The sequence below is a fragment of the Crinia signifera genome, chromosome 19 (genome assembly GCF_055691185.1).
Source record: "Crinia signifera chromosome 19, ASM5569118v1, whole genome shotgun sequence".
NCBI lineage: Eukaryota > Metazoa > Chordata > Amphibia > Anura > Myobatrachidae > Crinia > Crinia signifera.
The window spans coordinates 133,165,219-133,178,702 of NC_139226.1; the positions used below are offsets into that span (position 1 = coordinate 133,165,219).

General features: G+C 44.5%; 1 protein-coding gene across 2 annotated transcripts in view; it reads right to left on the reverse strand.

Annotated features, from left to right (window-relative positions):
• The window catches only part of TMEM240 (transmembrane protein 240), a 97,065-nt gene extending 90,876 nt beyond the window's left edge, over window positions 1-6,189 (reverse strand). The window contains exons 1-2 of one of the 2 annotated variants that reach the window (XM_083163392.1): window positions 5,258-6,189; window positions 4,719-4,825 (exon numbers count right to left, since the gene is read on the reverse strand). In XM_083163392.1, coding sequence (XP_083019518.1) covers window positions 4,719-4,825; window positions 5,258-5,314 — 164 coding nt within the window. In that variant the 5' untranslated portion in view covers window positions 5,315-6,189. Of the gene's footprint in view, window positions 1-4,718; window positions 4,861-5,257 lie in introns of both variants that reach the window. The other variant, XM_083163393.1, reaches the window with a different exon arrangement.
• Between the last annotated feature and the right edge of the window lie 7,295 nt (window positions 6,190-13,484).

Sequence of the window (13,484 nt, forward strand, 5' to 3'; positions counted from 1 at the left end):
TACACCCTGTGCCTGGGAATGGCGAGTACAGATTACACCCTGTGCCTGGGAATGGCGAGTACAGATTACACCCTGTGCCTGGGAATGGCGAGTACAGATTGCCCCCTGTGCCTGGGAATGGCGAGTACAGATTGCACCCTGTGCCTGGTAATGGCGAGTACAGATTGCACCCTGTGCCTAGGAATGGTGAGTACAGATTGCACCCTGTGCCTGGGAATGGTGAGTACAGATTGCACCCTGTGCCTGGGAATGGCGAGTACAGATTGCACCCTGTGCCTGGGAATGGCGAGAACAGATTGCACCCTGTGCCTGGGAATGGCGAGTACAGATTACACCCTGTGCCTGGGAATGGCGAGTACAGATTACACCCTGTGCCTTGGAATGGCGAGTACAGATTACACCCTGTGCCTGGGAATGGCGAGTACAGATTACACCCTATGCCAGGGAATGGCGAGTACAGATTGCACCCTATGCCAGGGAATGGCGAGTACAGATTGCACCCTGTGCCAGGGAATGGCGAGTACAGATTGCACCCTATGCCAGGGAATGGCGAGTACAGATTGCACCCTGTGCCAGGGAATGGCGAGTACAGATTGCACCCTGTGCCTGGGAATGGCGAGTACAGATTGCACCCTATGCCAGGGAATGTCGAGTACAGATTACACCCTGTGCCTGGGAATGGCGATTACAGATTACACCCTGTTCCTGGGAATGGCGAGTACAATGGATTTGTGTGTGTGTATATGTATATATATATATATATATATATATATATATATATATATATATGTATATATATATATATGTATATATATATATATATATATATATATATATATATATATATATATATATATATATATATATATATACATGTCGAGTCTCCCGTATCCGGAGACCTCTTATCTGAAATATTCCAAAAACCGTGACTTTTAGAATATTTCTGATTTTTTTTCCCCTCCCTGCCCCTTCTTTCATACTTACCAAGTGCCCCGATGTCCACGCCTTCATGAACTTCTTCAGCGGTCCCAGGAGTGCATTGTGCGGGTGTGCGGGCGTGCAGGTGACGTCACTGGCGCGCCTGCAAACTCCTGCAATGCATCACTGGGACCGCTGAAGACGTTCCTGAAGGTCTGTTCTGTCTCCATGGGTGTAACTGGATAGGGACTATGTAAAAACCGGACAAGGCCCCGGACCGCCGGACCGGACAGCAAAATCTGCAGTCTGGAGCTCAAAATCTGCAGTCCCCCCCAGACAGGACAACCCCCGGACCGGACTCTACAAGCTCCAAAGCAGAGTTTGATGTCTGGTCCGGGGTTCTTGTCCTGGTCCGGTGTTTACCCATACCCAACTGGATACACTTTATTCTGCAAACAATCTAGATTTGGACGTAGGCATGCACAGTTTGGTGTGAAGGACGCACCGCTCTCCAACTGAAAGTGTTTCTACAGCAAACACAATCATCCACATCACCAGAAGTTGTAGATGAAAGATTTTTGCTGTCCCTGAATAATCAGTACCAAGAATCGGACATTGCAAATGAGAGCTCATTAACACTGCTCACAGGTACAATTATTTGATATCTGCTTTGAGCAAACTAAACTACTGGATGGACCTCACTAAGAAAGTGTAAAACAGCCAATGCATAGAACAAATATCCCTGTGTTCTTTGATTTGCACAAGTCATACTTGCCTACTTTTGAAAACAAGTTTCAGGGAGATTATAGTTGGTAGTAGAATTTTGCACAGCACCCCATTGAGGGGGTGTGTCATGCTCCACCCAAAGGGCGTGTCTAGTTCCATATATGGAGAGATTGTGAACATGGCACCTAGAAGCGTGGGTGTGTACTGCTACATCTGAGAGGAATCTTTTAAAATGACTTATATCCAAATGTAGATGAGCCCCAAAGCAGTTAGTAAGAGATACTATACTTGGTAAAGTGCTGGGAAATGGTGCTGATGATTCAATGTAAATGTATCTGTCTCTCATTCCTTTTTTCCCCAAAAATATAACAGTGTAATGTGGGCTAGGTGACATGAGGGAGATTGGTAGACTAATGAGGGAGAGGGGGAGATTGCTGTTATTTCAGGGAGTCTCCTGCAGAATGCAGGAGGGTTGGCAACTATGGCACAAGTGCAATTACAGCATTTGAGTTGGTGATTTGGTAGAGTGAGGGTAAACCTTTGTAAGCATCAAAGAGTTATGTTGCTCTTCCTGAAGGGCGGCACACTGGTTAGTACTGACCCCCATAATACTATGGTCTTTAAAAGGATTCCTGGACCAGGACTGATACCCAACACAACAGTGCTATGAGGCAAAATGCTGGATTCAATTATCACATTAACAAGTCTCTGAAGGCTGGTCCTGCTCCCAATCATATGGATGGGCAAGCAGAATCAGTCTAGCATAATTGGCCGGACAATGCAGTGTGATTTGTTAATTGGACCCAGCTCTCTGCATGTAGACTGTATGTCCCCCTCATGTTGGGGTGAGTTTTTGCCAGATACTATATTTTCTTCCTCCACTCCAAATACATACTGGCAGGTTAATTGTCTGCTGACTCAAGTCCTTTGATGTGTGTTAGGGAAGTTACAGTGTAAGCCCCAAAGAGGCAGGGACTGATATTAAAGAACAATTCTTTGTACAATTGTGGCTCTACATAAATGATCATAACAATGTAGGCGTTTTGACTTATATTTTTACTTGAATGCATATCCTGACTTCCAGGTGCCCTTCAGCTGAAAATCACATTTCTAAGTATGCTATCAGCAAGGCAAACAAAGCTGTAAGTGTGCAAAAGTGACACATAATTAAGACAAACCTGATGTCCTTTTACATCCAAGAGACAAGATGCATGTTTCATTACATAAAAGGAGTTGAAGGTACAGTAGGACACTGAAGTGACATGTACACTTATGCACTGTGACCTTGTACAGATGTTTGTGTGTCACACCTCTCACTGCGCACCTACATGACACCTGGTACTAGGACATCTCTGAGGGAGTATGCCCTGTGCCTTGGTGGGAGGACCATCTAAGTACATAGGTGCTTAATACAGTTTTGTGAATTAAATCCACATAAAGCAAATCTGGGTCTTCTATGGTTACAACAGTGTATGTACCCCAGAAAGTAAAACTTAGAATCTAATCTAGCCAGGTCTGTGCTGAGAACATCGTGTTTCCCTGTCCAAGACGACCACTTAATGTATTTACTGCAGAGGTGCAAATAAATTCTGACGTCCTTAGTTGTAGCCTAAGGTTTCTTCATTGTTGAGTTGCAGCCTTCACTATGAGACAGCTCGAGAATACATTGCTTCTGTCAATATTATTGATAGATTTGCCTACATCACCTCACATTAGGAGACTGTCCTCCGACTGCATTTAAGAAAATGTACCTTCTATAAAATAATCAGCTGATGGCGAATCTCTGTCCTCCCAACCAAAGGCAAGCGATTCCAATGATGATACCATAACACAACACATGAGAACTGGCAAGTTACTTTCTCCTGATTTCTAAGTATATGTGAGGTGGTCTACAACTATCTATGCTGCACCACTTTACAAACCATCAATAACCACAAACCGGTTCTTCTATTAGCACTTGATAAGAATTAAAATCAGTTAGAAGCCCCCTTACTAGAAACCTTTTGCCCAGATGACGCAAAGTTCTACTATCCCTTCTGGAAGTGTTGAATGAAATTGAAGCTAATTAGATACTTGTATTATAGACATGACCATGCAAACTGGACTGGGGAGAAACATTACAAATGAATAACATTCTGATAAAATCCTTTGGAAATGTGCATATCAAAATGATTTAACAGTGCACAGAATGCAGCAAAACTATGTAGTCATCCAAAATAATAACATACAGTACCACAATAAGTCAGTATAGTTCTTATAGTTATTGCAAATCAGGAAGGAATTAATCTAGGACTGTGTATTGGTAACTTCCTAATTGATAAATGTCTGTCCTGGCTTGTACCAAATGTGCAGGAGAAAGGCCAGTCTACTAAAATGTGCTAGCTGCAGAATCCTGAGTTGAGGAATCGTTTTGCTTCCCAAATTTAATCCCCTATGAATTAGTGTCATTTCTCCCAAGTGCTTCTGCAGCAGCTGCGACCTTGCAGTTCAATAAACTTTACTGTGGATGTTACATAAGTTGTTGTATATCCTTGTCATTAATATGTATGGCCTATTATGTAGGTTGAGCCCAAATGCTTCTTCATTCAGAATAGATACACCACTGCAGTATGCACACACATTTTAGCAACCCAAGCTGCTTTTGATTGGGATTTCCCTTATTCAGAACCATGTTATAACCAAGTCCAAGCATTAGTATTACGTCTAAAATGGATTCCATGCAGGGGAACGTTAGCAATAATACAGATAAAACAACACTTGGAGCGTTAACCATTGATGTAATATACAGGCCTAGATTCACGTTCCTGAGACCGGGAAGATGAGTAATAAATGCAATGAATTGCGTTGTTATCATGCAAACAAGACACAAGGAAATGGGTGGGTGGAGAGAGTGAGGTGGCAACAAAATATAAATATATAATCTATACAGTGTGAATAGGAAGCAGCGGCGCTCTGCAGGCAGCAGCCCCGGAGTGCTGTCCAGGGTGCTGAATCCAGGCGCATCGCCAAATCATAGGGGGCTCAGACAGAGACAGCCTCGGGGAGGAGAGAGATAAAATGCAAGAGGGACTCACCTTCCACAGTTGCAGTGACACACGCGGTCTTCCCCTCTTAAATGCGGTAAGATATAATTGTGAAATCGGTCCAATAGAGCGTTCATGTCCATTAAGCAAGCTATTGCCTGTAAGAGCCCACAACCAAGGCATCTGGTCAACTCTAGATGGAATAAAACATTGACTCTAGTTTGCTGGCTAAAAAAATAGACTGGAGCAGTCTTCACAATGCTACCACTTCTTGCAACAGACACACAATGCACATGCACACACTGGCACACACCCCACACACACTGGCACACACTGTGACTGACACACATTGCACAAACACTCTGAGACACACAGACACACACACTCTGACACACAATGCACATACACAAGCTGTGATACTAATACACAATGCACACACACAGAGACACACAGAGACACACAAACACACACATACACACACACACACACACACAGAGACACACAAACACACACATACATACACACACACACGCCAATATGACATTGCTACAAATAGAATAACATGCCAGAAAAGTGATAGTTTCTCTTACCATAACAATGGACGCCCCCAGTACCATAAATATCATTGTGTTGGAGCTCATGTGCATATATATGAAATGGACAAGATTGTCTCTATTTCCCCCAAAAAATCAGGTTCTCTTCTTCTATTTCCTCCCTCTTCTCCGCAAAGGTCAGAATTGGTCATCTCCCCTCTTCCCTCCCCCCCACCCCCCCAAAAAAAGCTGCAATCCTTGATGTTGAAGCAGGACCACAGGATCCAGTTACATATAGATGTATATATTCATGTACATGTTGGTAAACTACGCGATGCCCCCCAATTAGGCTTTAGAAGCGGCGACCCCCCTCCCTCCCCTCCCTTCTTTGGATTTACTTAGTGGAGTGTGGGGGTCGTCTCAGTCTTGGTCGCCCTTCTTCGCCTCCCTCCCATTATAAAACAATGTGACAAGCCTTCCTCCCTCCCTCCCTCTTCATTTTAGGACTGCCACATTGCCATGCTTGCAAACACCCCTATTCTGCATCAACCGGTGATGGATCAAAAGGAAAGGAGAAAAAAATAAAGAAAAGGCCAATCAATAATTCACCGATCCTTTCTGAAAACTGGATGCTGGTATCTATAGTTCAGCACAGCAGAGGAGGTGGGTGTGCAGTGGGGTAGCGCTCTCCTATAGCATCATGACGGCTGATCATCTCCTTATCGCTTCTCCTCCCAGCTGTAAACACACACAATAAATAAATAAATGTAAAGGCATATGTAGGGTATCTATATCCAGCTATAGAGCAGTGAGGAGGGAGCAGAGCCCGGTGCCCCCTCCAGAGGGATGTGTAGCAGCAGCTTGCACGCCCTGCTCAGTGACATTGCAGCCACGATTGGTATTCTGCACCATGCACAGTAAGCCACTGGGCTTCCACCTACTAAAATATGCTAATACCATCAGCCATTGTTTTAAGTGAGCAGAACCAGGCATCCAGGCTCTCTAGAAAGCAAAACTCCGTGAAGAGAGCAGCCCCCCCCCCAATCTGCTCGGATGTACCCGGGTACTGTTCTGATTGTTGTTAGCCAGGTTGGTGCAAGGGGGAGGGGGTTGTAGTTTCACCCCAATGCTACAAGTATAAGGCTAGAAAGTATTTCATTAACATATCATTTCTGGCTCATTTTATATGTGATGTAATAAAAATGAATGCACATATATATAGCCGTATACAGCAGGATTGTGCTCATTACATGTAGATGTGTGTAAAACTATTTTAAAGTGGCACTGAGATCCCATTACCCTTTGCTCTCACATTGGCAGTGACGTTATGGGCGGGTGTCCTTACACTTTACCAGATATGTGCTCCGAGGTGGGTGGGGATTATATTGGGGCACGAACGATACAATATATAGATGTGAGATGAAACTCCCACAAAAAGCTGCTTGGTAATCTGTCCGTTCTGTCTCCAATTGTGACAAAAGGTGACTTCAGATGGCAGATAGGTAAATGGTGCATGATGGCTGCTCGTTGGTGCCATCTACTGGTGGATTTGGTAATGTCCTGTTGTAACTACAGCAAACAGGTACTAGACTTGCAAGGTTGTATTGGAAATGGGGAATAAGTAAAAACCGGACCCGGACGAGACCCTGGAATGCCGGAACGGACATCAAACTCTGCATTCCAAGCTTGTAGTGTCCGGTCCGGGTGGTGTCTTGTCCGGGGGGGTCCCTGTGATAGCTTTCACCAGGGACATGGGGAAGGGGAGATTACAGCCTCCCTGTGTGGTCTGGACCGTTACATGTTTTGCTACATGCCCGGACCATACAGGGGGGGCTTTATTCTCCCCTTCCTCCTCTCCCTATTGGCAGGTGTCACCCCCCCCCCCCCCCGCCCCCCGGAAAGGTGTAGGAAAAATGACGTTGTCGGTCTGTAGCATTGCATCACCACAGAAGCGTCACTAGAGGATGCATACTGCACCCAGATGTCACCCTCAGATGGGGTGACACCAAGTGCCACTTTCACTTCCTACCCGCCGCACACCCATGCTAACACAGCCTCAGCTAAATGGTTTCAAATCAGAGCAGTGATTGACTGCCGGTCCGCGTGGTACAATTGGCTCATGAGCTGGCGCCATATTTAAAATAGCCCCCGGAGTTCTGTATATGGCACTACCAGGGGGGTATTATGTATATGGAACCAATGGGGTCATTCTGTATATGGCACTGTCCCTTATTAGGTATGGAATGAGGGTGCACATTTGTCATTTGCAGGGGTGCCGAATACCCTAACTCAGGCTCCTGCTTTCAGGGTTTCTGTATGGGCTGTTACTGGATGAGGACTATGGGGGGAAATGTGTGACACGCCAGTTACAACACCGGGTAACACCAACCCTAGTGATGCCTCTGAATTATCATCACCCTCAGTCATAATAGTCACAGCCATTGTCCATTTGAGTAATCTATACTTCAGAAGTCAGGTGTGGTGTCAGGACTGCCATTGATGTTATGTTTGGCCTGCAGTGCCTCTGGTTTGCCAGAGGTGCTGCTGTTGTGTTATATTCAGCTTGCCTGGGTTCTGCCTGCAGCACTGTGGTTTCTGAGCACAATCCCAGCTGGTGTAATCAGCTGGACTGGGCTGTTCTCAGAATACCATTTCCTAGCTGCAGCACATATTGATGACTAAGGGGCCTGTCTCTGTGTGCTGCAGCGATCGGTCTGTGCTGGTTTTAAAAAGCAGTGTGTACTACTCCCTTCAGAGAACAGTACAAACAGGCTCTAACCAGAGTAGAAAGAGAGGTGGGAGGCCCTGGTGCACAACTGAGCAAGAAGACAAGTACATTAGAGTCTCCAGTTTGAGAAATAGATGCCCCACAGCACCTCTACTGGCAGATTAATTAAATGGTACCTGCAAAACGCTAGTGTCAACATTTACAGTGAAGTGGCAAAGAAAAAGCCATATCTGAGACTGGCCAATAAAACTAAAAGATTATTATGGGCACAAGAACACAGACATTGGAAGAAGATTGGACAAAAGTCTTATGGACAGACAAATCAAAGATTGGGGTGTTTGGATCACACAGAAGAACATGTGTGAGATGCTGTAAGAGTGTCTGACGCCATCTATCAAGAATGTTGGAGGTAATGTGATGGTCTTGGGCTGCTTTGATGCTGATAAAGTGGGAGATTTGTACAAGGTAAAAGGATTTTGAATAAGGAAGGCTAACACTCCAACAGTCCAGTGACCCAAAGCACACCTCCAAATTATACAAGAACTATTTTGGAAAGAAGCAGGCAGCTGGTGTTTTGTCTGTGATGTAGTGGCCAGCGCAGTCACCAGATCTCTATTGAGCTGTTGTGGGAGTAGCTTGACCCAAATTGTGGTGCTTCAGGAAGCATGGGGTGAAATGTCTCAGATTACCTCAACAAATTAACAGCTAGAATGCCAAAGGTCTGCAATGAGACAAAATTATTATTTCAAATAAAAAATCATTATTTCTTGCCTATAAGATCTATTATGCAATTCATTTGATAAATAAAAGTCAGAAATTGTCTGGATGACCTCAAACTTTTGAATGAGGGTCAAAAGTTTGGGGTCACCCTGCAACCTGTGCTCTATGTGACTGACAACCTCCCTCACCCACAGCTTGTGCTCTATCACAATGATGCGCACCCTAACCCTCCCTACGTGTGCAGCCTTATCCTGACTCACATACCTTGCAGCCTAACCCTTACCTCATTCCAGGCCTTGCAGCCGAACCCACCCCACATATATACACACACTCACCACTCACATTTACCTTAGAAACACTTGCAGAGTGCTGTCTCTCTGGCTGGGTTGCCCAGGAACTGCATTAGCCTCTCTTCTCCCTCTTGCTCAGGCTCCACCCCTTGCCGAATCCCATGTAGCTCTGTCCACATGCCGCTGAGTGGGGGAGGGTGGTTGGCTGAATGTCAGGGCTGGGTGTCTGCCACGAGGCTGAGTGAGTAGGGAGCTAATTGCGGTAGTGAGCGGCCGGGTGGCTGAGCAGGTGGCTGGCATTGGGGCCCCTCAGGTCATCTTGGGCTCGAGACAGCTGTCCCCTTAAACCCCCTGTCAGTGGACCTGTCGATACCCATCACCATCAGTATTCCACCATCGGTTTCTGAACCACCAACTCTATTCTATCATCCATACCAATCTGTATCCACCATTTATGCCGGCCACCATTGCAACTTGCTATCATTGGTGATCTCCTTCTACATCGGGGTTCCACATCAGAACCTGCTTTCTATGGTGTCCATCACTGGTATCTCCTCACCATTGATTCCTTCCATCGATACCAAGCAACATCAAATTCTAGCAGTGGTACACAGTAGCACCATCTGTCACCTTTGGTGCTCCTTCACCCCTGCACTGCCATGCTTCCAATGACATTGTTTCCTTTATCGATAGTCACCATTGGTTCCAGCCAATTCCTGCATCTCAAGTCGGTTCCAGCTAATTCCTGCATCTCCATTTGGTTCCAGACGATTCCTTTATCTCCAGTCGGTTCCAGCTAATTCCCGCATCTCCATTTGGTTCCAGACGATTCCTTTATCTCTAATCGGTTCCAGCTAATTACTGCATCTCCGTCTGGTCCAAGCCCCTTCTGGTTCCAGTTGGGCATTTGTCTTCTTGATGATTAAATTCTAGTTCCAGTTTTGACTCCACCATTTGCAGACTGTATTATTGCCCCACAGTACCATACATTGGTGTCATCATCTTTCAATTAAAGTATGCCTTCAGGCAGTAATATCTAAAACCATCATCTCCTCATTCTTCTGGATCCACACCAGACTCAGGTCAGATCTGGTCCTCAGGTGTGACCTCCTGTAGTTAATCCCAGAATGGTGAACAATTCCATTTTTATGAGCTGGTTAAATAACCATTTGCACAGGAAAATAATTATAAAGGTGACAAAATATTACCGTAAAATTTTTTATTTACAAAAGATTTTTGTACTATTGCAACTCAAAATGAAAGTTTTACATTAAAAAAATACTTTTCTTTTTAAATGTAAATGAATGTTAGGTACTTGTGTATTATCACGGCGTCCCCGATTTCCATTGCAGGGCATTGTACAACCACAAAATCGCGTTGCATGCCATGCCATATGATCGGATGCGATGATAGTGGGGTGGCGTTAACAATGGGGGGGCATTTAACATAGTCATTACCCATCAGGGTGGGGATACAATTAAAAATCGGGTCTGGGTCAGCATTTAACACACTCATCCCGGGAAAAGCCTCAAATCAGGTCCATCGCATACCTTAATTAGTGGTATGCGATGCGACGCGGTGGGCGCCGTGATAATACACAAGTACCGAATGTTATTTTGCAACTATTCTAAAAAAAAATCTGACAACGTCGCAGCCGCTGACAAGGGAAAGTAAATAATTAATTAATCAAATCATTGTCGTTCTTCTGCTTTGCCCTCTCCTCTAAAATAATAGTTGGTAGACTTCGCAAACAACCTTCTTTTGTGTATGCTGACTGATTAGATGAAGGTACAAGAAGAGCATCTAAGGTATTATCACTAAATTGGGATTAGATTTTATTCCGATAGTACCTGGGAGCAGAGAAAATATGTTTTATTTCTCTAGTCGTGAGAGACAAAACCTTCCTCTTGTGGTGCAATTTCTGTGTTTTCTTGTCACTATTGCTGCAGCTAATTGAGATTCTGACTGTGCTGGATTCATTGCTATTGCAATTTCAAGTTCAAACATTTGCTTTACCGTACAGTCAGCCTGTGTCTGGGGCATATGTCTTTCCTTACTGTTCTTATTCCTGCTTCTGTGATGTTTTAGTGTTTGGCTCATTTGTGAAAATTGCTAGTCTTTCAAATATTTATATTATTTACTATTTTATTATTGTTTGACTAGCTATATTGCGTTGATGAGAAATAGCTTCTTCCTTCTACAGGGATCCTGCAAATATTTCAAGACACTCTGCGCCTTTGACTTATTTGATCATTTATTATTTATTTATTAACAGTTTCTTATATAGCGCACACATATTCCGCAGCGTATTTACAGAGACTATGTGAACATTCACATCAGTCCCTGCTCCAGTGGAGCTTACAATCTATGGGCCTGATTCTGGTTAAATGGGTAAGCTGTGAAGGTCGAAGTTTACCGAGTCCCTGAGTGCCCGCACGCCGCATCAAATGCCCATCCCCGTGCATGGTTATGGTATAAAACATAGACTGACTCATGATAGGCCACTAATGGTCGACAGGGTCTAATGGTCAACATGTAAAAGGTCGACATGGTTAAAATTTCGACAAGGTCGAAATGTCGACATGGGAAAAGGTCTACATGCTTTTAAAATGTTTTTAGGGTGTCTATGTCGACATAGGTCAACATGGACACTTTCAGTGTACCGCTGCGCTCGCCTTGCTTCGGGATCAGCACACTATTGTATCCTCCCTCCACGCCCTAGTGGATGGTAGGGCATGATATACCGTAAAAAAATGCACGTTGACATTTTGACCATGTTGAACTATTGCCTGTCGACCTTTAAACCCTGTCGACCAATTGTGTGTCGACATTTAAACCCTGCCAACCTTTTGACTGTCGACCATTAGTGGTCGACCATATGACTGTCTATCATGAGTCAGTCCGGATACCCCCTGGCATGTGCCCGTCGCAGGAGGAATCATTAGATTGTCAGTTGCTGACAATCAATCAAAATCAAATGATTTCTCCTGGGCTCGCAAAAAGAAGTCAGCGGAGACTTATAATTGCAGGCTCCGGGTTGAAGACAGGGAGGGCGGCTGATGTCATGTGACCACAGCTACCAGCCCCCATGCTTCACCGCCGTATTCACATCGGAATGCCCAGCGTTTGTATGGGAACGCCCATGGGCGTTCCCATGTCAGATCACGCCACTGCCCCAGTCAGCATGCACAGGGCACAAACATCGGTCCCCTGTGTGAACCAGCGGGGGCCTATCTAATCAGAAACAGGGCCTATATTCCCTACCACATGTACACACACACAGACCTTCTAGGGTTACTTTTTGTTGGAAGTCAATTTTTGGATTGTGGTAGGAAACCGGAGAACCCGAAGTAAACCCACGCAAGCACGGGGAGGATATACAAACTCTACACAGTTAGGGCCATGGTGGGATAGAACCCATGACCTCAGCGCTGTGTGACAGTAATACTAACCATTACACCATCCGTACTGCCCCGTATATATAACACATGGTGGGATAGAACCCATGACCTCAGTGCTGTGAGACAGTAATGCTATACACTGCATTTAAGGCATGAAATATATAACTTGAAAAGTAGATTTATTTTTATTAATTTGAGACTTGAGAATGGCATCTATATACAAAGGCTGTACAACACTACAGCATTAAGAAAATTATTATGGCATACACAGATGTATTAAGCCTGGTGAAGAGATAAAATGGAGATAAAGTAGAAGGAGATAACGCACCAGCCAATCAGCTGTGTTTGATATATGACAGTTGGGAGTTGATTGGCTGGTGCGTTATCTCCTTCCACTTTATTTCCAGTTTATCTCTTTATCCCATTTTGAGAGAGGGGAGAGATAACTAGTTCTGTGTTGGTGTGACCAGTGCCCTGTGTATGTGTAACCTCCTACTGTATGAGATCTGATGTTCCCATAAATAGATTGTACAGCACACAGTCCCACTAGTCAGACTAAGGAAATCAAAATGGTGTCTAAGGCTCTAGGGAATGCTAGTGTGTGATGTTTGTCCCAGCAGCCACCACGAAGGAGGAATGCCAACCTCCAAAACACCAACAGTAAGTAAGTTTAATTTATATAGCGCACTTTCTCCAACAGGACTCAAGGCGCTTTACAGACATTAAAAACAATGCACATAATACAGAGGATGTAGGCAGTACAGTAACAGACAATGCACATAATACAGAGGATGTAGGTAGTACAGTAACAGACATTGCACATAATACAGAGGATGTAGGTAGTACAGTAACAGACAGTGCACATAATACAGAGGAGGTTGGTAGTACAGTAACAGACAATGCACATAATACAGAGGATGTAGGCAGTACAGTAACAGACAATGCACATAATACAGAGGATGTAGGTAGTACAGTAACAGACAATGCACATAATACAGAGGATGTAGGCAGTACAGTAACAGACAATGCACATAATACAGATGATGTAGGTAGTACAGTAACAGATAATGCACATGAAACAGAGGATGTAGGCAGTACAGTAACAGACAATGCACAAAATACAGAGGATGTAGGTAGTACAGTAA